Source organism: Coloeus monedula, assembly GCF_965178545.1.
Source record: "Coloeus monedula genome assembly, chromosome: 2".
NCBI classification, from domain to species: Eukaryota; Metazoa; Chordata; class Aves; order Passeriformes; family Corvidae; genus Coloeus; species Coloeus monedula.
In genome coordinates this window covers 43,776,911-43,803,799 of record NC_138782.1, presented here as the reverse complement: position 1 = coordinate 43,803,799, position 26,889 = coordinate 43,776,911, and the positions used below count along the sequence as shown (strand labels likewise).

General features: G+C 36.2%; 1 protein-coding gene across 16 annotated transcripts in view; it reads right to left on the bottom strand.

Moving 5' to 3' along the window:
• AFDN (afadin, adherens junction formation factor) overlaps positions 1-26,889 on the bottom strand; it is a 119,409-nt gene that overhangs the window by 34,438 nt on the left and 58,082 nt on the right. For 11 of the 16 annotated variants that reach the window (XR_014227366.1, XM_082303153.1, XM_082303143.1 and 8 more), the window contains exons 13-22: positions 23,897-23,958; positions 22,814-23,019; positions 19,131-19,151; positions 18,245-18,390; positions 15,888-15,982; positions 13,552-13,817; positions 12,909-13,052; positions 11,553-11,751; positions 9,832-9,935; positions 8,311-8,397 (exon numbers count right to left, since the gene is read on the bottom strand). Coding sequence is in view for 15 of the 16 variants with exons in the window: in XM_082303153.1 (XP_082159279.1) it covers positions 8,311-8,397; positions 9,832-9,935; positions 11,553-11,751; positions 12,909-13,052; positions 13,552-13,817; positions 15,888-15,982; positions 18,245-18,390; positions 19,131-19,151; positions 22,814-23,019; positions 23,897-23,958 (1,330 nt within the window). In the remaining variant the exon portion in view is untranslated. The remainder of the gene's footprint in view (positions 1-8,310; positions 8,398-9,831; positions 9,936-11,552; positions 11,752-12,908; positions 13,053-13,551; positions 13,818-15,887; positions 15,983-18,244; positions 18,391-19,130; positions 19,152-22,813; positions 23,020-23,896; positions 23,959-26,889) is intronic. The other 5 variants (XM_082303141.1, XM_082303145.1, XM_082303142.1 and 2 more) reach the window with 1 other exon arrangement.

Sequence of the window (26,889 nt, the reverse complement as noted above, 5' to 3'; positions counted from 1 at the left end):
GTCCCGTCTCCAGCGAGGGTAGACTTTTCTGGACTTGGAAAATCAGAAAAACCCCACTTTGTCAGAGAAAGCTAAGGCCTGTGCTGCCTCAAGACCAATGCAGACACTTTGGAAATCTGTCATCATTAGAGAAAATACTTTTCAAATATAAATGAGGTGAACCAGCCTACTGTATCTAAAACTGATCTGTCAGCTGTGGCTACAGCTGCACTGAGTCATGCTGTACCCTGACTTAAAAAGAATTTTAAAACTGACCTATGCTCTACATACCACACACTTCAGCGTTCCCCTCTCACATACTCCATGTTGGCGATCAAAACCCAAATGTTTCTGGAGCTAGACAAAGTACAGTCACAAGTGGGCAAAATATTTCCAATTAAACAAAAGCACTATAAATTCAAACTTTGGTGATAATCAACATTACTCAACAGGCAAAGAAACATTAAGCATTTAACTGACATCAGCTTTAGATTGCACTGAGTGGGAAAAACAGATGAAAAGTAAGTGTCTTACTACTCAGAGAAAAAAAAAGGTAGATTGGCAGCAGTACATCCAACAACCTAGAAACTTTCTGTCTGGTGTACCCAGATGCTCTATTTACAAGAAACCTCTAAAGGAGTACAGAGAAAAGACTGAAGAGTTTTGTTTTTCTCTTTAATGGAGTGTTACGTGTTACTTTTTAATAAAAGAAAGTTTGCAATCAGAACTACCTTGCACACAAAGCAAGCAAATGAATACACCCTCTTATCTTCTAAAAGTGCTTCTCACAGGACAAGCCAGGATGTTCTGTAGTGGACCTCCTGAAATGGCGTTAATAAATTATACTCTACTGTACTCTAGTGCATATATTGTTGTTTGGGGATTTTAACAGCGTTCAGCATGGAAAGCACATACACTGACACAAAGGGCTGTAGCATCTTCTGTGCTGAACAAAAATATATAAATTTCCAACAGCATGATTTCTCTCACACTCCAGGAATTGAGTACTTCAAAAAGATAAATCTTTGATGAAAATCAAATCAACTAGAAAAGCTAGCTAAAGCAACTGGTCTAACATTTCATTCTAAGATTGGAATAAAGTATTCAACAGTTCCTAACTTATTTTACTTAACTCTTATTCTCGTGACATGGGATAAGTGGGAAGTAAAGGCAAAATGCTTCATATACAACATTTGTAAGAGACTAAGCAAAATTTATTCATTAGTCTCTCTTAAACTGTCTGAAAAAGAAGTCTTCTTTATTATTATAAATGCTGCAACTTAATATGATATTCTACAAATGCATTAAAGGCACTCTTAATTTTCAATGAAAGAAATTAAATATGTGAGCCTTTGATTCCACTTTTATTTCAAAGGAAAAACCTTTCACTGGGCTCAAGGAAAATATATTGCTTGAGCTCTATTTCACCAGATAAGGGTTAACTTTTTAATGCACATTTGCTGTAAATACTCCATGAGCACTGCCACACTAAGGGCTATTCAGAGTTATGTACAAATCTACAAGTTGTACTGCAGGTTCTGTGATGCTCTTCCTCAGTAAGTCAATTCTGATCTAATGATGTCTGCACTGGCCTTCACAGGCAAGACATACTGGGCAATTTACTTTGGAAAAAACCCCACCCTGTATCTCTGCACTTTTTCAGAGAAACAGCACTTGCTTCTACAGCTAAGGATAAATTACAACAAAAAAAACCTGGAGCACTAACGTCCACATAGTGCAGGCTCTGCAGTTTCAGATGGATACAATGTAATCCAGGATCAGTGTGTACACTAACATATGAAGCACCTAAATTTCTACTCCAACTGAAGGTATTACTCATACAGGAAAAAGTCAACACAGAACTTACTAAGTTCTGAAAGTCTTTTTCATTAACAGAAGTAAAAAAAATTTTAATTAAAATGCTGTATTAACATGTATCTAAACAGAATTTTCAAAGTTATAAGAATGCCAGAATTTAATGAAGTCTGGTACAGGAATTCTAGCTACAGTATACGTGCACTACATTTTTAGCAGGCATGTTAAAAAGTACCTCCATACACAGAGTATTAGTGCAATGAGGAAATGGCACATGGATTTTAAAACTCACTTTCTTTCAGAAGGCCTAAAATACAGGTCTGGGTCACCTATTTGCAATAACAATCTAAATACGAGCAAAAAAGTAAGACAAAACCCACTCCACTTGAGCAGAACTGAGGTCTCACAGCTACTGAGAAGAACAATCACACTGTGATGGTGTAACCTTCAGATTTTGCACAGCACATAAAAACATGAACAAGATTTTGTACAACATTTACAGGGCACCAAAATTTAAACAAAAACTCTGCTGGAAGTTAGGACTCAACAAAGCCCAGGCAAATTGCTAACACACAGCTACTTATTTGTTCATGATAAAGACTAAAACCAGCAACCTACACACTATTTTATTTCTGCAAGACTGAGAAATCTGTTCTGGAAATGAGAATTATATACTGTATTTTCACTAAGGCCCTCCTAAGAAGCCTGTTAAGGCAACACCAGTAGTTTAGACCACTGAGGTGAATTAGTATTGAACACTTAAAAAAAACCAAAAACAAAAACAACAACAACAAAAAAAAACCCAAACAAAACCAACCAAAAAAACACCTCCACAAAACAATTTTAAATCTTATTACTGAAACATTTCAATTAATTGATGCTGGGAGGAAGTGCCAGATAATTTCCTTAAATAGAAAATACAGACACAAGACGACTTCAAATACTGAACTATCTGAAAAATTAAGACCTAGAAGACACATAAATAGCTAACAGTTTAAAAAAATCCTATCAGCTGTCTATATTTGCAAACACAGGTTAGAAAGATCGCGATTTGTCTATTGTTACCAGCATTATTAACTGTAAGCATAATTTTCAATCTTGGGAAAAGATCATTAAATGAATGTTTAAGCCTGTTCCTTCTACATGGATCTCCTACAAGATATTAGTAGAAAAAACCTTGAAAAAAAATTTACATCAAAATTGATATTCCTGTAGTCTCAAACCCTCCTTAAATTTAACACCTTGAATTGAGTACTAAATATAAAATGACAAGCAATGGTTTAGCAATTAAAGCAACTTAGAATAATTTAGTTTACCCTTAAGAACAAACAACATTGCCAAATAATGCAAATTATTTATGGGTAAGATGTCACATACTTGTTTTTAGAACAGTAAGTCTGTTCCCCAGAGTATTTACTGCTGAACTGTAACACTCATGTTTAAAATGCTTTTATGAAAAAAGAAACATCTGATCCTATTTTAGTAAGCACTACTTAATTGGACTACCTGTTAAAAAATCCTAGAAAATACACTCTGATTTATGTGCCAGTAGGGGCATATACATAAGTATTTTAAGGTGCTTGTATATATTTTAAAGTAACTTTTTCTGTTATACTACTACGAGATGACTGGACAAGAAGTAGAAATGTGTCATACTTTAAAGAACTAAATCGCAATACACTGGTGAGTATAACCAGCATGCAAAGATTAATCAATAAAACTTGCTCTATCATTCCTGCAGAACATGGGAATCCTTTCTTTCGTGCAATAGTAACCTAAACAGAATTGAAATGCCTCTCCTCTGCAAACATACTGAATAAGACACCCTAAGTGCAATGACTTTGCACGTTCTGGTCTTTTCAGAAGGGTCTAGAGAGTATTAAAAATCTTCTACTCTTTGGGACATCAATTTTAATTATTCTACTAAGATTTTATAAGAGGAAAACAGACTTTCAGAGGAACCTGGATTAAAGCCAACTAGTATGACAAGTAAACAGATCACAGGTCATGCTATTCATGCTCTGGCACAGTAAAACAGTAGTTATCACACCTGAAACTTTAAATATTAATAGTCACTTCCACAAGTTTCAGAAGTGCATATGAAGAACAAGCTAAAAATTAGTTTTTTCTTTCTAGATTTTAGAAAGTTAGCTACTAACATCTGACTATATTTAACTGCATGCTGTATTACATAGTTGCTACATGAACAAATAACTACTGGCAGGTTTAAACAGGCAAGAGAGCAGGAAAAAGTACAGGGATAGTAAAACTTCAGAGAAAAACAGTCCCAACAGAAACCTGAACGGACTTACCATGGATTCTGTTCTTCCAACAACAGAAAACCACATTTTGATCTCCGGGACTACAGATCCTTGAAAGAAAAAAAACAATTCTCCACTTCTCTTCCAGCCCTCAACAGCAACCACCAGCTCTAGTCTGCTGGATTTTCCAAGATACCCATCAAGATAACTCGGAGCTCGATGCTATGACACACTGTATCATTTATCAACAGCAGCTATAACCAATACAATATTCAGACCCTTACGTAATCAGTTATGCTGTTCTGACTTCCATTTACTTTAGAGGCTTTATTAAACTCTGAAAACTGCTAGAAAAAACAAAAAGGGAGCCCTTTTGTACTAAAGACAAAAACCTCCAAATTAAACAGGAAGTAATGTGCTGGCCCACAGATGGCTAAAAAGTCACATGCGAAAGCCCCCAAAAAAGTGATATATTTTTAAAGTAAACTGCATGCACACGCAGCTTCCAATCATCTGGATTTCATAAAAACTTAACCACAATGTGGTTGGGAGTCTGGCAGCTTTTAACATCAAAACATCTTTCAGGGTTAGAGCAATCAAAGTCTGCACACAACCTCAAAAAGCAACACTGTTCCCCGTTCCCTATGCCCGACCACTCCTACCAACTACATTTCCATATACCTATTACAAAAACTATTGCTAATAAAGCTACAGAGTATTACTGTAAGAAAACACACAAATGTACCAAAGGGCAGAACAAGAAGTTATTTTTCTGGATCACATATGAAGCTATACAATTGAATTTTAAACAAAAATTAGTTTAAAGCATTCAGTTTAAGAAATGCTGCTACACTGTTTACACTGCTCTGGCAGCTAACAGCTGTTTCATAGCTAAACTTGTTTTCCTACTATGTGTGCATATAGCATATGCACTTACTACATGTTTGCTCAGAGGGGCTGTCCCGCCTCAGAAAACACCAAAGTGAGGTGAATTAGGTGATGCTCTCTCTGAATTTCTGCTCTCTCTGGTACTCCTGGCAGGCCTTTAAAACTTCTAATTAACTAAAATGAGTAGCTGTGACTAGAAAGTGAAAGATGTAATGCACTTAAACATTTTACCTATCACTAGGGGGGAAGAGGATCCAATACAGGGTTCCCCAGAGACCCAACACTTTCATATACACCTTGACTCACCTCTTCAGGTTTTGGTTTGTTTTTACATTAATGTACACGTCTGCAATCACCTAGCATCCCAAGGTGATACTCCTATCGTAAGAATAAGCAGATGCACAGAATTTCAATGCAAGCTGCATCCCATCTCTGCTTATACAACCCTTGCTTCAGCTTCAATCCTCTTTTTTTTTTGATTGCAGCAGGGAAGGAGTGATGATTACTTGATAATTATGAATATTTGGTGTAAAGGTATTATGTAAGGTATGATTTCTAATATCCTCATTCGAAACTCTTAATTGGCACAGACTTAAATCTAATAAAACCCAAAACTAATAAAAACTCAAATAATTACTAGAAATTTTTAGATGTTTCCTCAGAGATGAGCAAAGATTTACTAGGAAAGCATGAATTCTTTTGCAATGGGTAGAAGGAAGAAAAGCAGTCCATTGGTATTATTTTTATGATCTCTTGAAAATCTGCCCATTTTGTCCACCTCTAGAATATCATCAAACTGCATTTTAACAAGCTTCATCCAAAGCCCGTGACAAGTATGAGAAGCCCCTAACACGAATCAAGAAAGGCAGGTCAGCACTGACATGCAAAGGTGTTCTCACAACATGCTACTGAAAGCAAGTATTTTGTCACATCACAGGAAAAGAACTGTTTTCCTAACAAAAGCTAAACAGATTCAGGGTTGTCCTTCACTTGTTGGAGCAGGGCCTGTTGAACAGCCACTGCATTTTCTACTGCTACAGCCCTTTTGAAGCACTGTAGAAACCAATAGTTCAATAAACACAGCTGGATCAGCAATCAGACTGGGCTCCTGTGCAAGGCAGCAGCAACTATGTATTTCTGAAAGTATGAGCTTTCATTTCTTCAACTTTATGAGCAATTAACGGCCAACATTTTACTATTAAAAAGTTTAGAAAAATCTGAATCTATTCTCATACTTGCCTCTCCCTCTCCTTTCAGGTATTCCATCCAGTTAATGTTTAGAAAATGTTAAGAAATGGTCTACTGCACTTTTTCCTCCATTTTCAAAGTTAAAAATGAGAATTTTAACTTTTATGCTGGTAAAAGTATACTACTTGAGATATGTAGAAAAAAAATTACTAGTAAATATCAACAAGATAAGGAATAGAAAGAAAAAATGCACCAACCCTTCCTAGCTTTTCAGTCACACTCACTCAATTCTCTAAGCTGTTCTGCTCTGACCAGATTGAGAAAAGTAGTGCTTGTGTATTCTTTGTATTCTTCGTTACTCTTTTTTTTACTGAACCCTCTTACAGGAAAAACATGGTAATAATTACTCACAAAAAGCAACTTTGAACCTCTTGAAAATAATCCTACTTAATTACTACAGCAACTTCTCTCAAATGTAACGCATACGATCATTTCTATCCAATGAACCTTCTGATGACTTCATATTAAGCAGAAGCTTCTACTGTACATACACCAAAACTAAAACAATCCGTTTCTTGCTTATTTCAGACCAAAATTTATAACGTAACTGTTCTTATACCCAAATTCCAGTATTAGTGCAGCACACAGCAGTAAGATGAAATGCAATGACTGTCTGAACCAGTGTTTCTGCAACTGTGCAGAGATGAGAACTGTTGCTTCCATGACTGATCATGATAAAGAAATCATGAAATGCATTAAATAACATAAAAAACTTTCAGATCAAGCTTACACACGGACCAGTAGCACTGTTACATACTGCTAATGGAAGTTAAATGTCAGTTGTTAAAACAACATCTAGAAGCCAGCCAGCTCCAATGAAAAAGGAAACTTTCCCCCTGTAATATGCTGCTTCACTCTAGATGAGAAACCAGATTTCTCAGGGTAAAATGGAAGAAAAATTACTTCCATGGCACATTTTGAAACATTCAACAGAAATGCAGATGGCAGTCAGAAGTCTGATGCATATTTAACTCAGTGTCAAGATCAAGTATTTGCTTCTCAAATTATTAACCCACTCCACTAAAATCAGAGCAGAATATTGACTTACATTTTTCAGATCCTGAATTATTTCCTCAATAACTGCTGGTTGTTCAGCATTATACACCTGACACCCGGCATTCCTTTACAGATGTCAGAAATCACTCTTAAAAGCTGATACCATGCAAGATTACCATTTCAAAAACAGACTATGAAATGAGTGAAAGTTGTAAAAAAAAAAACAAAAAACCAAACAGTGCTGTTTAGAAGCAATTAACTATGCAAGGTAACTTAAAAGTAAAACAATCACATTTTCAGTTCGTGCACTGAGTGCCAAGGAGAACCACAGTACTCTGAAATTTCACATACTACACAGTGAAGAGACATTAGGAAAGACTTGTTCCATCTGTTGCACACCACGTGACTACAACACAGAATTTTGAGTCTCACTGCTGCATAATTTGTAACAAGTTTTAAACTCAAAAGATTGCGTCTGCTACTTGATCCAGTTAATAGAGCAAAACCAACCAACTAGTGGAGTCTTCCATCTGGTGGCTGGAGCTGTATGTGCATTCTATACATTACTATTCAGTGCTACTAGGTACAGCATACACCCACAATTTTGGCTACTATGCTGTAGGTCTCTGCTGTAAAGAAACAAAACTGAAGCCATTCTTGCACCTTGCATTTTTGCACTGTGCAAAAGATAAGGTTTCTTCATAGCAGAAAGTATTCAAACTTTAATGTATACGTTTGAATTGTTTTGTTCATTCATCAATTAACCCCCAGACCCATTCTTTGTATTTACTTCTTTACTTTCAGCAGAAGTGATAAATACACCTGTTTATTAACTTTAAGTTTAATAATACTGCCAATTTTTGGCTCTGAGAAAACTAAATAAACCAGTAGCAGAGTTTTGAATTTAAATGTCTTAATAACTGCAACAATATTGTGTTTCCATTTGCATTGTCCACATCTGTGTATTTTACCAAAACATACCCCAATCAGAATAAAAGCATGATCAACACAATGTGCACAACCAACTTAAGGGAAACAGACTTTTTCCATTAACATATTCCACAGTAGGCTGATAAGAACAGAAGCTTTTTTCAATAACACGTAACCAAACCGACTTCCATACCTTGGCAGCAACAATGCTCAGTCCCATTCCATTTTGTTTTTTTAGTGTTACAGTGATAATTTCAGGTTCTTTTCTCAAAGGCTGAGCCTATCAAACAGCAAAGGGGAAAGAAGAAAAAATTCAGAAGTTCATGTTCACTGCCAGGCTAGGAAAGTAACTAAGCAAAATAGTTCATTACAAACAAAACTACTTTGTTAGAGCAGCAGGTCTCAAATCCCAAATAATGTACCTGGTATCTATTTTACAGGTACAATATCTAACATTTGATTAATATGGATTCAGATTAAGTACTATACCTGTGTTATACTACACTGCTGAAACTTTGAGGTCCACTCATTGTTTCTCCTTCTTTAATTCGCTAAAGAGATTATTAATGAATCAAAAATTGAAATTTAACAGGTCTATAAAATTGTAGTAAATTTTAACAAAAACTGAAGTTCAGATTCCATAAGCTCCTATTACAAATGTGAGGGTGATCTACATAGCTCAGTTTTTAGTGCTGCATCTAGAAGATGATGTTTTCTTTGCAGAACTATTACAAAGCCAATTAATTACAAAGGCAGAGTTAAACCTTTGAAATAAATTTCAAAAACAATTCATTTCTGAATACTCTCGAATACAGCCTGAGCCCCCAAACATGTTCAGTATTTTTTTTTTTAATATCTTTCAACATTGCCAGCTCCTCAACTCAAAAAGTTTTAATCACAATCTTCATTAGCTGAAGCCTGTCAGTTGGAACACCTTAGCTTGTATTCATATTGAAACGTAACTACGAGATCCACAAGACCCATGAGAAGTAAAAATACAAGCCAAGGAAAGTAATTCAAAAAAATATTAATACTTTCTGATTGAGTTCAAGTATTAGAAAAGCAAGTCATTTTTAAGCTGAAAATACTAATTTAAAATATGAAGCTACTTCTGTTTAGCTGCTCTAAAAATTATTTCACATAAAGCCACCATCTTTCCAAAACCAAGCTGTTCTGTAACTTTGATATTCAAACAGACAAGCAGAAAAAATCCACCACCAAACAAACCCTTACAACAGAAAAAAACAACTACCTTGCACTGAAGTGAGACCATTTTTTACTAAGTATAATGTAAAGGAAAACTAAATTCTTTTTTCTTCAGGGAAAAGCACGAGACTAGAAATTAATACTAAATATCTGGTTGGTAACTGCTAGTTTATAAATAAAAGCAGCCTGCACTTCCATTCACAAGTTATTTATAGACCCATGTCCATATATATTTTTGCCTGTGTTTAGAAGAAATTTCTTCAGTTTATTCTCAGACTGGGGGAATAGGACAAAGTTTGCTTATGTGAAAATTATAATCATGCTACAGCCTAGAAAAACAGTGACTTTAAAAAATCTGCAAACAGTTCCTTAAATGCACCAATTCACTTATGAACTACATGTTTAACAATGAAGTCTATTCTTCCTAGTAAGGACTAAAACTGATCACATAAAACTCAATGGCTTGCCAGGATTTCAGTTGATAATTATTCACTGAATCAATACTTACCAGCTCAGCATTCTCATGTGACAGGTGACTTTCATAATCTGCACCTTCAAAGTATATTGTCCACGTGCCTGGTGAGCGTGGATGAGGTGTTAGTCTACAAAAACCTAAAGGAAAAAGTAACATCAGTATAGTCATGGTATTTTCTCAAGGGATTAATTAAAATAAAATAGTATTCATCTTTTTGTGTTCATTAATGTGTCAAATCTTGTATCTCAGATGCCATTATGGGCTTTACTGCAATTTTATGCTATTACCTACAAAATACTACACTTCTATAGCAGTTGCTTCTGAGAAACATACTTATTTAAAAACACTGCAAGCTCATAGAAAACTCCAGGCCTGTAAAATATTGCTTTTACCAACCAGATCATCTTTTAGAATACAAACTACCAGAACTCTGATTAAGACAGTGCTACAGAAATCTACTTTACAAAGGGTCTAGCTAACCAGTCTCAGCATAGATTTAGCAGAGGAGCAGCTCTGCCTGCACTCAAGATGTTTTTAAATGCAACACTGCAATTAACAGGCATTTAGTTGATTTACTTATTGTTATTTGAAAAATTTCTAGAATTTTGAAAAAGAAGCCACAGCAGTTCAGAAATATCCAACACTGTCTCCTAAATCAGGGACATGGAGAATCCACATCACACAGAATTTATCAATCACTCCATCCAAATATATGATATTCTCCTCCTCATAAAGAACATTTTTCAGCAATTCAGTTTACACTGTTTCACTGCAAAAAGTCCCTCAGCATAATTTAAGGGATACCCAAGAAGTAAAATTTTCAATGTATGCATTAAAAAAGCCTTACTTATAATGAATATACAGCCATTTGTATGGTAACTGAATTATACTTACTAATTAAAGAATTTATTCTAAGAGTCTCCTTTTACCTCAAGACTACATCCTCTGTTACTCACTGGACTTCCAAAACAATCAGTTTCCTACTTTTCTTTTAAGTGCAAGAATATGGCTTTTCTATAAACTAAGTTGGAAGCAACAATTGCAAAGCTTCACTCCAGTATAGAGCAAGGCTGCTTTTTCAATAGCCTTCGTTGCTACAGCCTCTTATTTATCTCAACATTCCTGTACAAATTTTTTAAACAACTGCTTGTAAGCAGAAGATTTAAAAATTCTAATAAAATTGAGTAGCACCAAATAAATATTATAACTTGTTCATTTACCGTAAATGCTCCGACAGACCCCCTGCTTTAGTTTCTCAAGTTTAAGTCAACTTCATGCAACCACAAGATCTATCATTTACTTGTCATCTGAAATTCTGTTGGACTACAAATGTCCAAACTCTAAGTTCTTACACTGATCAACAGTGAAAGAACCATTTTAAGCTCATGGGGTTTTTTTTAATGTTACATGGAAGCAGCTGATGAGTAAAAAAAAAAATGATTTAACTATTCAATTCACATTCATTTTAAAAATCAAAAAAAGCTTTGGAGCGAAGGCAAAACAATGTTTCAGCAAGCACTAGTAACTCAGCACTGCATACTTAGAACCTGGAAACTGAATGAGAGGGGCAGGAAGAAAGGGTAAGGATTAAAAAACCTTAATAATTTTGATGGGTTGCAAAAGTAAACATTTGAAGAACGTAGTATAGAAAGATTGAAACATACACAAAGAAAAAGTGGCTTACACTTAACTGAAATATATTTTGCATTCTGTGTTTGCTACACAGATCATCGTAGAACAACAAGAGAACTAACCTCTTTGACAGAGAGGATCTAAAAATTCTTGTAAACCACTTGGAACATTTCTGACAACATCACAGGAATAGCCATCTTCTGGTAAAAGAAAAGGTAGCTGTAAGTCAGGATCCTCTTCCAGCTGGACTTCTCGGCCATCACTGCGAGCAAGTTCATCAGCCGTATTTTCTGCAACAGTTACTACATTCTCTATCAATTCCTGGACAGAAGGCAGAAAGACACTGTTACTACAAAGGGATAACTTCATGAAGTTAAAAAACCTAACATTAAGAAGATGCTAAGATTGAAAGAAAAATCAAACTGGAAAATAAATTACCAGATATAAAACTTCTTTGGCTTCGCTATGTATAGTCAGAACACTGCAATGATTTATTTTATGACATCTAGTAGATAACTGTATTAGCAAATGTGACAGAAACTCTTATTTTTACTTTGGTATTTTTCAAACTTGTGGTGCATGCTTTTAATTGAATATTTATAATAATAAACCAAGCAACTATGGAATTCTACCTATGTGTAAACAGGTAATATAGATTATGTTCTTCAGCAGAAGACTTTGTGGTTTGGTAGCCGATATATAAAAACATCTCCAAGCTACAAGTCCCTCCTCCCCCTACACCTGTAGAGCTGTTGTATTAGTGTCTCTGATTTAATAAACAAATGTATCTAAAGTTAATAAAACATGGACTTTGTACACAATGCATTCAGCTATATAAATATTAGACTGCCTCTGCCTTTTATTTTTTTTTTTTGAGATCAGTGAACTACTAGAGTTTACCTGAAGAGTGTTTTTTACAGTTCTGCAAGGAACACACTACACTGTCTTTTGACTTTTGCCATGGATAAAACTTAGAATAGTCAGTAATCTTAAATATCAAGATAAAAAACCAGTTCCAAATGCAACATTATACAGATATATACATACAAATTCCAGGTGTCAACATGTTAGCCAAAGGACAATCTGTCCACTGTTTGTATGAAGGGATTCAAGATCCATGGATTTTTACATCCTACATGTGAAAAAGCCTAGTGTTCCTGATGCTTTCCTTTGATTTCTACAAATTATCAATCTTCGTTCCTTCTGGTTATACACAGAACCAAATTTTAGGGGTGCTGTGTTCTCTTCTACCACCTTTCTGTATTTCATGACAAATGGTGTAAGATGCAGTGACACCTCTCTGAATACATGCAGCATGGAGTGGTACCTTTCTGTCCAACTCAGTGTAAGAGATTCTTGATAATATCCTGCTTGAGTCAGTGAAGTACATCCACCAAAGATAAGATAGCTGTTTACAGACAGTGTTTTTTTATCTCAGGTATGTTAAAACTGCACAAAGAGTGATAGAAGAATCTTACTGTTGGGATGAGTGGTTCATCTGGAGCACAGTGATAATTCTGCAACAAAGCTTGTAGCTGCAGAGAATTCAGCTTAAAGCAAGTACTGTTAATATTTGGAACATCTGCATGTGAGTATTTGTCCATGGTAAGCAGTGTGGTTGCCTAGAGGGGAGAAAAAAGTCACAGATGACAAATTCAAACCAGAATGAAACCTTAAGCATTGTGTCTAAATGCTCTCTAGATAAGAGATAGGAAAAGAGAAAGCAAGAAGCCAGATTTGTAACAGAAGCAACATAAATATCCCCAAAACAAACACTAAATATATTTCCTGTACCAAAAGATGAAATAATACTAAATCTATAATAAATTAAGCACATCAATTTTTCAGCAACTCTTCCTGTCTCTGTTCAACATAGTTACAGCTCAGTCTTATAAACCAGAAATTTAACATCCATGTTCACTATTCATTTCACTTGTAAATTAACCATTAATGATGTTGAAAACGTATTTTGTGTCTTTACCTCAATGCTACCCCAGTGTTCCAGGATTGATTCACACAAGCCATTCTTGTCCACATACTATTTTCTAGGAACACAGCATAGGCAAATATTCTCTTTGAATATACAAGTATGTGAGAAGTGTTAATCATAAATACACTCACCTGTACTATTCTGCTCAGGTGGCAATCAGCAGCCAATTCTAAACCTTGTTTTTCTGCCCAGGCTTCAATGTGGCCCAGCTGCTGGCGAACAATAGCTCCCCAGTAATGTGAACATAACCCTGAATCTGGGGCTGTAACTAATCTGTTAAAAAGCCACATGTTGATAAAATGAAACAGCTGGGAGAAGAGCTGTATAGTTAGAGCAGCATTCACTCTACATCGTCGCAACAGGGACATGGCTCCAGTCAAGGTATGCAGCACATCATCTACAGGGATAAAACAAAGAGTCAGTCATGTTCACATACTGCAGTGTACACCTGGCTTAGGCAGTAACACAGAGACACTGAAGTCAGGCTGGTGAATGCTAGGTGGAACATGTATTTAAGTTATACAGGCTTTCAGAAATACATGTACTGCTCCATGGTTTTCAAGATAGAGCAATATTAAAATGTTAGGCGGAATGTAACCCCTGAAACGAAAATAAATTATTGGGGGAAAATATTTATCATACAAGTAAATAACTGGCTATACCCAACATTTAAATCACATCCTCACTTTAGTAAACTGATTTTTCTATTAGTTTTTATACCAAGTTAAAACCTTCATATTCTATTGTTTCAAATACATATTCCAATTATTCCATAGCTTCTTGAAGTTAAGTATCAAATTGTACTCAGAAATTTCAGCAGAAGTTATTTGCATTGTATGACACACTTAAACTATAGAATGCACCTTCTGTTTACACATTAGATTTTTAAAACATTATTCAAAATCCCATTTTCCAATTACTGCATTGCAATAACTAACAAGAAATAGGGACTTCTGTTAGCATCACCAAGAGCAAACATCCTCATGTGTGTCCTAGTGGAAGCAACACATTTATCTCCAGGTCTTCTTTAAAGCAGTATTTTTAATCTGAAATCTCTTTTGAAAAGACCATTAAATTAGTTTTTTTAGAATCGAAACTCAGGATTGTGTCTGAAAAAATTATCTGTAGGTTATAAGAAATCTATAACGCAGCTCAAAAATAACTGAAATAAGAACAGCATCTGCCTTTATTCCAGTATCAGTTTGCTACATTTTCTGGGTTTGTGTCCCCAGAAGTACTCTCACCATACAGGGCACTACAAACATAGCCGTGCATCTTTAGTCTTCCTTAAAGGTTCAATGCGGGAAAAAAGCAAGAACAGAAAGCTTAACACCTAAAGTACCAGAAAGCATCTATGAAATTTGTATAAATACTCTGCAGTTCAACAGAATGACTGTATTTAATTGCTCTGCAGATCACCTTTCCTTCAATTATTGAAGCATTGGAAGTCTGAGCACAGTCACTGAGCCAGGATTACAGACACAGGGTGATCGTACACATTGAGCAGGGTGCTCTCCTGGACAGGAACAGCCCAGAAAGGTTCACTGCTGTGAAGCAAGCAAAATGTTTCAAGTATCATGGCAGAGAACCCTGGCAGGAATCTACAAGGCCAGTCAGCCTGACCTTAGTAGCTGGGAGGTACTTGATCAGGTTCTCCCATAACAGCTCTACAGTGAAACAGCTGAGGTGAGGACTGGATAAGCCGATGGCAATGCACAGAGAGAACTGGTTGGACCATAGGACTTGGTGGATTTGCACTGCAGATACAACGTCCAGTTGGCCATCATGCGTTAGTGGCATCCCTCATGTTTTGAGATGAGACTGATGCTGTTTAATGACTTTAATTAATGATCTGAGCAATTGGATGGAGTACATTCCCTGCCAAGTTCACAGATGACACCAAAAGGGGGCAAAATACTGATACAGTAAAGAGCAACAGTAAAGAGCAGCAGTATTTTTCAGAAGGGCCTCAGTAGGCTGGAGAAATGGGCTGACAGGGACTCCATGAATGTCAAAGGCAACTGCCAAGTGCTGCATCTGGGACGGAGTAGGTCTGTGTGACAGCACAGGACAGGTGCCACCAGGACAGAAAGCAACCCTGATGAAACTTATGGAGAGATCCCAGTGACATCAAGTTGAATGTGATTAAACAGTGTTGCATACTAAGCTGTTAAGTCAGCAGCAGTGCAGCTAGCAGGAGGGAGAGAGGGAAGCAATCCTTCCTGTGCATTCAGCATTGAGAGACTGCATCTGGAGCACAGCATCGAGTTTCAGAATCCCTGGCACAAGGAGGATACAGATTTAAGGGACCAAATTCAGCAGAGAGCCGAATCATCCATGCAAAATTGATGCAAATAATTCTCAGGGGTTAAGGTAACTTGTAAATATAGTACCACTAATATATATAGATTTTTTCCTTAACAATTAATAGTATGGCTTGGAAGACACAAAGATCAAGTAGTCTGACCTATTTTAGGCCTCTGAGGATTATTTTCCTCTGGATCATCAAGGAATGCTGGCATGTAGTTATTAAGCTCTGACTGCAGACAATGAACCAGGTACCTGGAAGGGAATGGGGAAAAAAAGTAAATTTTAAATCCTCTATGTGTTCATTAAAAATGGTTCTGAAGAAAAGAGTTCTATCAAATTACAAGATACCTGAAGTTTCTGTGTTATTAATGTGATTACAGGAAACCCAATAATACTTTTAAAAAGGCCTGAGAGACCAATTTTCCTATACCTTTCCTAGGAACACTGGAAAAAGAAGTGAAGTGTCTGGGAACAAGCACAGATCTTTACATGCAATATTGCTACCACACTGGTAAGTGAAGGTCATATGCTACATGAAGAGATGCTGTCAGGCCAACCTTGGGTTCCATAAGTTTGTAAAAATAATTTTTTCCAAACAGAAATACATTTTTTAAAATTTTAAAATCTAGCAAGAGTAGTACTTAAAAAAAAAAAAAAAAAAATCATGTTCTGACCCAACACACAAAATCCTGAAATGGCCCTAGGGATTTGTGTGAGAAATTTTCTGATTCTTTTATTTCTCTTACCTTTAACTACCCTGAAATGAAAATCTGTTTCAGTATTCTTTCTTTTCAAATAATTAAACATTTTCTTTAACTCTGTTTTTGCTAATTCATTTATATGTTTTCTGTTAAAAACTGAAACTAAAAAGGAATCAAATTGTAAACACAAGTATACAAGAAAATATTTCATGGCTTTCTAAAACTCCCCCTCCGTTTCACTGGTAACATTTTTAATGAAATACCCACAATTGCTAGAAATTAAATCCATGGCAATTTCAACCAGTACTGGGAGTATGCCGGTTACCATCAAGTGACATTTGCACAATAGACTTCTTTCTGTTCATGCTTCAGTTGTGCTTTTTTATTTGTCTTCTAAGTATGTATTTCAGGGATCTCCTAAAGTTAACACATGCATTTGGACTCTGCCATGTTACACTAAGGGGAATTCACACAGCTAAAATTCAAGAATACTTTTGCATCCACACTGCTTATAATGCAGAGAGAAAAATACAGCACCATTCCTTCCCAGCCTCAGCAATATTCTGTCTTTCGTGACTACCTGGCCAATTAAAGCAGCAGGAAGTTATTTTAAGACACCAATTCAAGACACTGAGCTGTGGCAAAAGGCACAGCTTCATTAACAATGAGTGATTAGAGATGATATAAAAATGGAAAGACTTTGTCAAAATAGCTACTTGCTATACCTACCCTACTTGCCCAAAATTTACCAACAGAAAAAAAAATATATCTGTGGGAATCCATACAAAGGGGTTTGGTGCTCCCCTGAAACTTTTTCAAAGTTCAGAAAGCAATGATAAGATTTCACAAACTACACATACTGCTCTTCTGAGAAACACAGCCCCTCAAAACTAAATAGTTCAACCATGGTTAGGTCTCCCAATCCTGTCACAGTACAAAAAGAGCACAGAATACAGTATTTCATACTGCAGAAAAATGAAAATACTGCATTTAAAATATTCATCTTACAAGTGGGAGTACTGGGTCTAAGTCACCCAAGGTATACTGGGACTTCTCTAAACATCAGTTTTGGATACACAAATTTGCTGAGAAATACTTGTTCAGTAGTGGCTCAGGGAGAAGAAAATCTGAATACAAACAACAATTAAGCCTTTCTTGTTGATTAATGTGCTCAGCCAATGTTGTTATCTTTATTCAAGGACACTTTTCCTCTGAGGGTTTCCCTTCCCATTTGGATATTTCATTCAATTTTTCCTTTAATCAGTATTGTAATTGCCTGAGCTGACAAGCATAGCTTGATTTTTACTCCAAGCCAAAACCTGTCCTTCCTTTTTTAAGAAAAATCTGTGCAAAAAAACCACTGTGCAAATTGCTATTTATGAGACTTACAGAAGTAGATTATATTTAGAAGCTCTTGAAGAGCACAAGATTCATTACTTTAAAGACGCAGGAATATTTAAGCCTATGTATTTACAGACTAACAGCAAAACTAACCTTTCGGCACAATTTCACATTAAATTAAGAGAAAGCAATCAACACAAACTAAATTTCCCTAAAATTTTCATTGGCGGCCTCAACTATCACAAGATCATCTAACAGATGAAACTCATGCACAACTCAGGGATTCATATTCACAAAACAAGGCATCTGGCCAAAGTAGTAAGTCTAGCCTTTCTTGCAAGTTTTCCTCTCAGATATTTAACAATACACAAAAGACATTATTTCCATACCTAAAATTTGGCAGAAATGTGAAGTTTTTCTATGAACACAGAAACAGAAAATGGTAAACAAAACAGAAGTTTGACAGCCTTACTTGAATGCCATTTGAACCAAGTGTGCCAAAACATCTTGTGCATCCACAGTAATTCGGCTAAGATCTCTGTCTTGCTTTATGAAATTGAGTAATTCAGATGCATTTGCCATCCAAAAGGCAAGGGCCCCAGCAATATTCTTCTGTTTCTGTAAGTGGAAAGAAGCAAGAAATAATACAGCGAAGTAATTTTCTGGTAAGGCATGGCAGCTTAAAAAGGCTCCGAAGATAGACCAGTACCTCTTCCCATTTCACCAAACATCTCTCAGATACCAGATATTTGCAAAATGTTTGTATGTAATACTGCAATTGCTGTAACTACTAAGTTCAATTTTAACATGTTCACTGAACACATGAAATGCTAATAAATTGCCAATAGCCGTATCAATGAAAGCCACAGTGTAAGTATCTAATTACACAGTGCTACGAGCTTAGCAGATGCAGTATCTGGTAATCTGTGCACTTTTAAGCGCATATTCACTACTGCCCACTGCCACACTGATACTGCGCTCACTGGCTTTGATACCATGTGATTCAGTATCAAGTACTGATCTATCTCACCATCTCCCGACCACAAATGCCAGGCCAGGCAACCTCAGATGAAATCCAAAGAATAGGAACCACAAACAACAAAAAAAGAAAATAAAGGGAAGAAAAAGAACTTTGGTCATTTCATATCCACATTGAAGTGCGTTAAGCAGAAAATATGGAATGCCGTAAAAGTTGCGAAGTCAAAAAAGGATTTTAGTACTGCATGTTCCAGTTGCTGAATGAGTGTTATGAACTGTTCAAGTCCAGCTGTTTGAGTATTGTATTTTGATATGGAAGCAGCATGAGAAACTGAGCTAAGCCAACATAGCTAGGATCACTTCCCAGCAACATATCCTACCTGATCAACCTGGTCTACCTCCTGGAGAAAAACGGACGAAGGAAATCAAACAGAATAGAAGAAAGAAACTTGTGAACAATCATGAAAGCTTTAGAAATCAAACACTAAATATGAAGGTACAACACATGTTCACAGTTTTACACAGATGCATTAATCACTAGCTATGATGCAACTGAGCTCCTTCTAAAAAATTAATTATTTTAATAGGACCAGTAGCACAACAGCTATGAACTGAAGTGCCCACGTGTCACAATTAATTCAAGGAATTAATGCTTTAAACTAGTTGTCATCCCGGAGTGGTTATTCTATGCTCAGTGTGCCACAGAAACCTTGCAGAAATTTTTGCAGGCAATGGGGTAACTAGCCAACAAAAACAACAGATCCTGGGAGCTATTTGCCCACACTGCTGCAATGGAGACGATATACAAACACACACGAGGAGGGAACAGAAAACCCCCATCCAAAAAGAAGAAAAAAACCAACCAAACAACATTCAAAAGCAAACAAAATATACAGAACACCTAGGACAGATTTAATACATGGCTTTACAATTAAAGAACAAAAAGACTGTTTGAAACAACAGAAGAATCAAATTAAATACCACACTAAATTTCTTAAATGTTGGTAAATATAAAGCTACACTGAGTTAAAAGAAAAAAAAGAACCCACCAGATGTTTGTCTGATTATTTAGAACTGAGCTCTTAATTATTTTTTGCTTTCTAGCCATATCACTTTCCCCCACCCACAACACGGTGAACTTAGATGCAAATATTTGAGGTGCTACTATTTCAATTTTAGTTAAGAGCTCAAAACACCAAATCACTGCTTTTTTGTTTCCTCCCCCTTTCCAACCAAAGCACTCTTAACTGACTGAAGATGTGTTGGCACAGAAGAAAAGGAAATGCTCCTTCTACAAACAAATGTTAAAATTTAAAAAGGATGAAAAATGCCACAGAATGTTTTGGGGAAAAAAAAAAAAAAAGGATAAAAAAAAGGCTTTTTAATATGAACCAAATTTCTAATCCTGATTTTTTATTGAAGCACTGATCTTTCTCATAAATCTCTCCTATTTTATCCCTACCTCATACAAAGTCATCTCTAATATTTGGATACAAATATTATATATGAAGTCACAGATTCAATTTGTTAGCAAGTACTTCTTGAGTAACTTCACAAAGAGACTTGATACCTTTCTGATCTAGGCAGGCAAAATTAAGATCTCAGTTATTAATTTACTCCCACAGTACAGGCACAGGAGTTTGTGCACCTTCTCACTACTTCTGTTTTGGTGCCTCTCTCCCCTTGCCTTTCATTTGTTTTCTCTGTCTCTCACACCTTCAGATCCCCTTCAGTGCAGGAATGCTTTACAGCTGAGACACACCAAAAAAGCTATGGTGATACAATTTATTACATGGTAATTTGACTGTGACAGCTTACATTACAACCACTTACATTACACCTTAAATCAAGTAATTTGACTTAGCTTAGCCTGTACTACTTATACTCTATGAATAGACAGGCCCAGGTTAAAGACATTTTACTGATGATTAGAATCAATGTATTTATTTCTTTGCCTTCAGCCCATTAACCTTGAAATTCACTTAAGTTTTACTCGTTTGTCCCAGGTGTCATTTCCCCCCTTTCCTCTGGCTCCTTCAGCATGGCATTTGAAGCAAAACTCCTCCCAATCTTAATGCATCCTCTGACTCCTTTTGGTTTATTTCTTGCAACTAGGCAACATCTTTCACAAACCACAAATACTGCTTCCTTGCTGATGTGTTCCTTAAAATTTAGGTTGGAGATTAGATTGCAGCTGGAGTTACAAGGTTGTAGGAATGGCCTTTCACAAAGGCCAGTCCAGACAAACAGTTGAGTTTAACAGTTTTGCAATAGTATTAGCAGGATTATAGAAAATACATTTGCTTACAACCACAAGGCTGCATGTGACTTGGGAAGCCCTTCTCAGTGCAGTAAATGAACGTTTTCACAGGATAATCTACTTTCTAGCTTTGATTTGTTTTCAAATAAAACTGATGAGTCCACTCCACTAGTATCTTCTAGCAACTACCTCATTAGCCATTCAATACTACGAATGGAAAACTTTATTTCTGCTTTCCCACTGTACCCACCTCCGTCACTACAAGTCTTTTTAGGTTCATTGTAACTAGTATACATTAGTTATATAAACTGAGTGACTTTCTTTGATTCAGACCTGTAACTTCCAGTTTATATTTGAAGCCTACCCCTTCTCTGTTTACTTTCCATTCTAGCAGCTGAATTGCTTATGTGCAGGCGGGCTCTTTCCAGTTCAGGTTCTCCACTATAGCCACAGTCTCCTCTCTTCCACAACCAGATTTTATTTCTTTTTCTTTTTAATAAAAGAGCCTGAATATTAATTTTTGATACCATTTCAATTTTATCAAATATCTGTTGACTGTGACATCAAGATTCAAAGCAATGTACTAGTTCTTCACTTCAGAATCAAACTGCTCTTCAGTCTCTGATCAGCTTTGGAATGTACACAGAAGGCAAATCTTACTTTCTTATTGCAAAGTGTCCTCAACATCAGCATTTCCTCCCAATCTTTCCTGTGGAAGGTGGGAGCCTGCTGTAGAAGTTTACACAGGGGTCTAATGCTAACATTCCCCTGCTGAAAACTCCACTAAATCTTTCCAAAACCTGAACAAAAGCTGAGCAATTTTGGTTTGCTTGAGTTTCATGCCACTCCTGTTGTTCACTTTCCTACTCTCCCTTAATCAAGCTATTGTGTAGCACTTGCAATTGTAAATTCTGTAAGGCAGGACTGACATATTTGTTATGCCCATACAGTATTTAGTGCAGCAGGGTCCTTGCTGCTACTCTGGCAGCACTATTTGCAACAAACACACCTGTTTTAATAAATATAGAAACATATTTCAATTTTTCTTCTGAGAAAAACCTGCAGACAAAGAAGTTTAATTAATTTAATTACTGAGGATACATGAACTAGCACCCCTTTTTTGAGAAAATGACCAGTCTGTTTTATCAAGTTACACAATGCAAGGTATTGTCTAATATCACAGACAACCCAGTGGATCTTATCCTGCATTTCTACACAAAACAGAATTCCCCCTGTGCTTCTGTAGAAGTCTTGCACGTATAGTAGCAAGAGCATTAGACTACATATAAAATATTGGAACATTTGAGAACTTTTATTTCTCTTTACAAAGCAGTTGTGTGAGAGTGGTTCAAGATGTCTAAGTTTTATTACCATTTTTGTGGTTACAAAAGTTGCAGAAGTAACAGGATCAAAATTTAAAAGCCACCATTATTTTTAATATGTTGAAGCATCAGTCAGTGCAAACAAATGCTACCTATACAGTATTCTTTAATAAGCCCATCCAACTTGTTTTACAAGGGTTCACAGCCAGAAATGTTTGCAAAGATCTTACCTTCTAGAAAAGTCAGCTCTTGTCAGAGAACATAATCTTCAGAGCAGCAGCCACTCCCTAACTTCCCACATTGCTCAGGAGAGAGTTTCATACCACTGACATTATTCACTGACATAAAGGGCAGTCAATGCAGGCATTACTGTTTAATCAACTACTGTTAAGGGTCACACTAAGAAAAAGGCTAAGAAGTTTGCTAGATTAACAACAACGTGTAGGTAATTCCCTTGACATATTTTGGCAGAGTAACTCACCTGTATCACTCCTTCCATCATGTTCACCATCTTGTTGACTATTGCAATGACTTTGTGAGTTCGCTCAGCAGGAGTGATGTCAGGTCTGTATTGGCTGGACAATACATACCGACATGTCATATACAAAACATATGTTGGTGACAGCTTAAAATGAACTGTTGAGCTATTTGTGTAATTTATAATAGCAGATAAGAAGGCATCTTCAGCTGTAGACAAAGAGGAAAAAAAATCAGTATGTCATAAAGCCACAGACAGAAAGAAAATGAAAGAAAACAATTTCACAGCTTGAGGCATAAAGGATTTTCTTTGGGAGAAGGAGAGGAAGGGGGAGCAACTTACAGGAATTTGAACTCTTAAGCTGTCTTATGTACCAGTTAGCTAGACACACTAACAACACACTTCTAAATAAAGCCAGAAAATCTGATCATTGGGAAACATTTCTGTTCTAGTTCCTATCTCTTTGCTGAAAATTTGCATATTCAAGTAAACAGGAAAATGCAAGATTTCTCTTGTACATTTTATTCCAACAAAGCTCCCATACTAAAAAAAAAAGTCAGTCTTTGCTTGCTCACAAATCTATTTAGTTTCAAATATATGAAGTATGGACAGTCTCTAGTATGACATTTTTCTACCAGATCTGAGGCCCTAAAAACCTGGGGACCAAGGTAATAAAAAATTAAACTCTAAATGACAATGTAAATCTAATCAGATTTTATATAAAATGGATTTTGACCAAGACGCCATCTATTATACAAGCATAGAGAACTACACAGAAGACAGTGAATTCAATGTACTGTTGAGGAGATGGGATTAAAATTTTTTTCACATTTAATTTGAATATCTGAAGATGAAGAGTTGAAATGCAATCAGAATTAAGATACGCATGAACATGCCTCAATATCTAAAGTACCTGTTCACCCTCCCAACAAAACAAGTTATACTACTAGACTGCCTAGCATCTGTATAGTCATTATTTTTTTCAGTGTTTACTTAAATTACCCTGAAGTTTTCAAACTGGCTGAAATATTACAATATAGAAGAACGCATTAGCAGGTTAGGGATGTAACTTCACAGTCTACTCACAGCTTTCCCTGAATTCAATACTAGCAGGCAGTATCAGTTCTGGTCCATGGGTATCCTGAGATCTAAAGAAAGACAAAGAAAATTGAAACAAGTAATCCACATGGGTGATATTACTTACTGTAAAATTACATATTTCTTCAAATACACTGGTTCCAAATATTGATGCAACAACCTTCCATAGAAGCATCGTTTTTTTACCTTTCCTCCAGAATCATTCAAACTGTATTTGCCAGCAACACAACAGATAAAAATACAGACTTGAACTGTGGAGTCTGCGATATTAATGAGCACCCTCTTCTGCGCTGCACGGCAGACTGATAGAATTGCTTTGCCACCTGCCATTGACAGGATTCAAATAACAAATTATTCATGGACACATGAAAGAAAGTGAATGAAGCTTTGCCTGAAACATCAGCTTGGTTACAACAAATGTACTTTGCTGCCTTTCAAGCCCTCAAAATTTATGAAGACTTGGTCAACCTATTGGTCCTTTTTTCTGGTAAGGAGGGAAAGGAGGTCAAATCCAGTCCCTACCCCAACCTGGCTGTTGCTACACTACACTGAGAAACAGCAGTCAGCCCCAGAATCGTCCTCACTGAAACCAACTGCAGTGCTATTTCTTACCAGTACCCATCAGAGAAATCAGAGAGTAGGAAACTGAATGGAGACTTGGTTTTTCTGGTGCCTGCAAAAGGTTAAGTACATATTTCACAAAACCATAGAATATCCTGAGTAGGAAGGGACTCATCAGAATCACTGAGTCCAACTCCTGGCCCTGCACACGATGCCCAAAGATCACACACCATGTGCCTGAGAGTGTTGTCCAAATGCTTCTTGAACTCTGTCAGGCTGGTGCTGTGACCACTGCCCTGGGGAGCCTGTTCCAGTGCCCAACAACCCTCTGGGTGAAAAACCTTTTCCTAATTTCCATCCTATCATTACTGCCTTAAGCAAAGGCATTACCTGAGCAGTTCTCTGCAGTTGGGCACCTATTTTTAGGAAATAAGTAAAAGCTTAACATCTTCTGCATGCAATAACTATTTTAACCATATGTAACACAATAGGCAGCTTTTTAGTTTCCCCAACAACTTTGATAAAAGAAAGGAATGTAACATAATTATATAAGCCTCATTCTCCTGAAGATTATTAGTTATGCCACCAGGTAGAGACAGGACACTGAAAGCCTGTATTCATCTACCGCCTGTAGTAAAAATCCACAATATAACTGAAGGCTGATGTCAAAAGATCTAAAATTAAATTTTAGCATATTGAATCCAAAAATTAGCAGTGCCTTTGGGTTTTGGTGGGGGTTTGTTTGGTTGCTTGCTTTTTTAAAAACTTGCAAAACCTTAAACCAGCAGAGAACTGAAATTGTGCCATCTATATAATGCCTTATTACAAGAAGTGCTCAGCAAATCCATCTTCTGGGGAGCTGAAGGTTAAGGAAGAACAGGCACAGCATGGCAGTATGTACACAAATTTCTGCCATTTCAGTTACATTTCAAACACGACAGCACGCTCTCTTTATGAAAAGCACCCAGCTGGTGTGTAAATTGTAGTATTTTGTGTCTTTTTATTGCTATAAATTTAAAATGAACTAATTTGTCACCACCTCCACACTGTCAAAAGTGCACCATCTTCACTGAGAACTTAATTACTTCCATAGAATACTTACCAATATACAGCATTATAAAACAGAACTATACTGACAACTCCAGAGAAATTTTTAATCTTTCATTATAGGAATGGTAACAAGACGTAGAAATATTTTAACAAACTGGCTAGTAAACCAGTGACAGATTTCAGCTGATGATTTATTTTATTTTCCTTAGAACAAAATGATACTCATCAGTTTCAGCACAAACTGAGGAACTGGATTCCCAGCCAATGAGAGACAATGTGTCATGAGTGATGAGACCTGATATTAATGCAAGATTGCTTACAGACTTCTGGAAACTGGCCGTAAGAGAAATTAATACAAAGTATTCTTTAAAAATTGTAATTTAATTTTACCTGTAAATTAGTTGTCTAGGTACAGATGTAGTAAATCAATTATTTAACTACCCTAATAGGAGTTCCCTTCAACAAATCATGGAGTCATAGGATGGTTTGGGTTGGAATGAGTCCTTGAAGATCATTTAGTTCCAACCCCCGTACCATCTTCCACCTTCCCCAAAGAACATGCAAAAGAAATACTCTGTAATTATGCTCTGCACATTAGAAATCTAAGTTGAAGCAATTCTCTGTGCTTCTGATATGATAGCACATTTTATTGGATACATTTTAAGTATATATTGTCTTTGTGCTACTGCTCTTATATAGCCTCTCTGTGGTGATGAAATTCTCTGAGCTAAACCAGTCTGAAAGTCTAGTTAGGTTTAGGAGGGCCATAAAATATTGATTAAGGGTTGCCTTCTCTCTTAGTATAGTGTCAGATAATATTACACTTTAAAATTGCATTCAAAGCAGTAATACATTTTCCTGCTACTTCTGTATTCTCCTAGATTGTCTCTGATAAACTGCACAAAAAATGAAACACCATTGTGTGATTGTTTTAGTCAGCATACTAGGTATGTATAAATTTTTTAAGGCATGTCAAAGCTAGGAATCAGGTAAGTGTCTGCAGTCAGTTAACACCACTTACATATCATACTTATTTCCAACCAAACACATCTTGAAGAACTCCTGAAAGGTATCCAAGGCAAAAAAATATCTTCTCTTTTCTCATTTTTATTATATGCTTGCTCATGTTAATTGTAGTGTCAGTTATCTAATGAGCATGTATGACCACAGTCCTTAACTAAATAGTCATTATGTTTCATTTACAAGAATCACATTTCAATCAGAACAACCATACCCAGTAAGTAAACTGGAGTTATGATCTCGAATCTCAATTATTTTTCTTTCTAGAAATGAAAAATCATGGCAGCCAAGTTCTAATCTTTGGTCTTCAACCCATTCAGTGTATTATTGGAAGAAACTCTTTATTTATC